The sequence below is a fragment of the Mycetomoellerius zeteki genome, unplaced genomic scaffold, assembly GCF_001594055.1.
Source record: "Mycetomoellerius zeteki isolate Tzet28-1 unplaced genomic scaffold, Tzet1.0 C4201978, whole genome shotgun sequence".
Classification (NCBI taxonomy): Eukaryota; Metazoa; Arthropoda; class Insecta; order Hymenoptera; family Formicidae; genus Mycetomoellerius; species Mycetomoellerius zeteki.
Window position 1 is genome coordinate 1 of NW_017254284.1, and position 277 is coordinate 277.

A 277-nucleotide genomic window follows, 5' to 3' on the forward strand; every position below is an offset into this window, starting at 1 on the left:
CAAACGCGGTGTCAATTATAATACAGAGATATCGTTTGAGAAACGACCTGCATCAGGTTTCTATGACACTTCCAATGAGCATGTTGATCCTTTGGCGATCGATTTTTGCAGAATGAGACAACAACACCTAGACGGTGAACTCCGACAAGAAAAGGAGGAAACGGAGCGCAGGAAAGATAAACAGAAATTGAAACAACGCAAAGAAAATGATATACCTATGGGTATGCTCAACAATGAAGAGCCTGTAAAGAAAAGGAGTAAATTAGTTTTGCCAGAA

The 277-nt window shown here is 40.1% G+C and overlaps 1 protein-coding gene across 1 annotated transcript; it reads left to right on the forward strand.

Annotated features, from left to right (window-relative positions):
• Positions 1-4: 4 nt before the first annotated feature.
• On the forward strand, positions 5-271 carry LOC108731426 (cell division cycle 5-related protein-like; the record flags this gene model as incomplete). Its single annotated transcript, XM_018462124.1, has 1 exon — positions 5-271. A coding segment is annotated over one exon (267 nt), but the record flags the coding sequence as incomplete, so codon positions are not given.
• Positions 272-277: the final 6 nt, after the last annotated feature.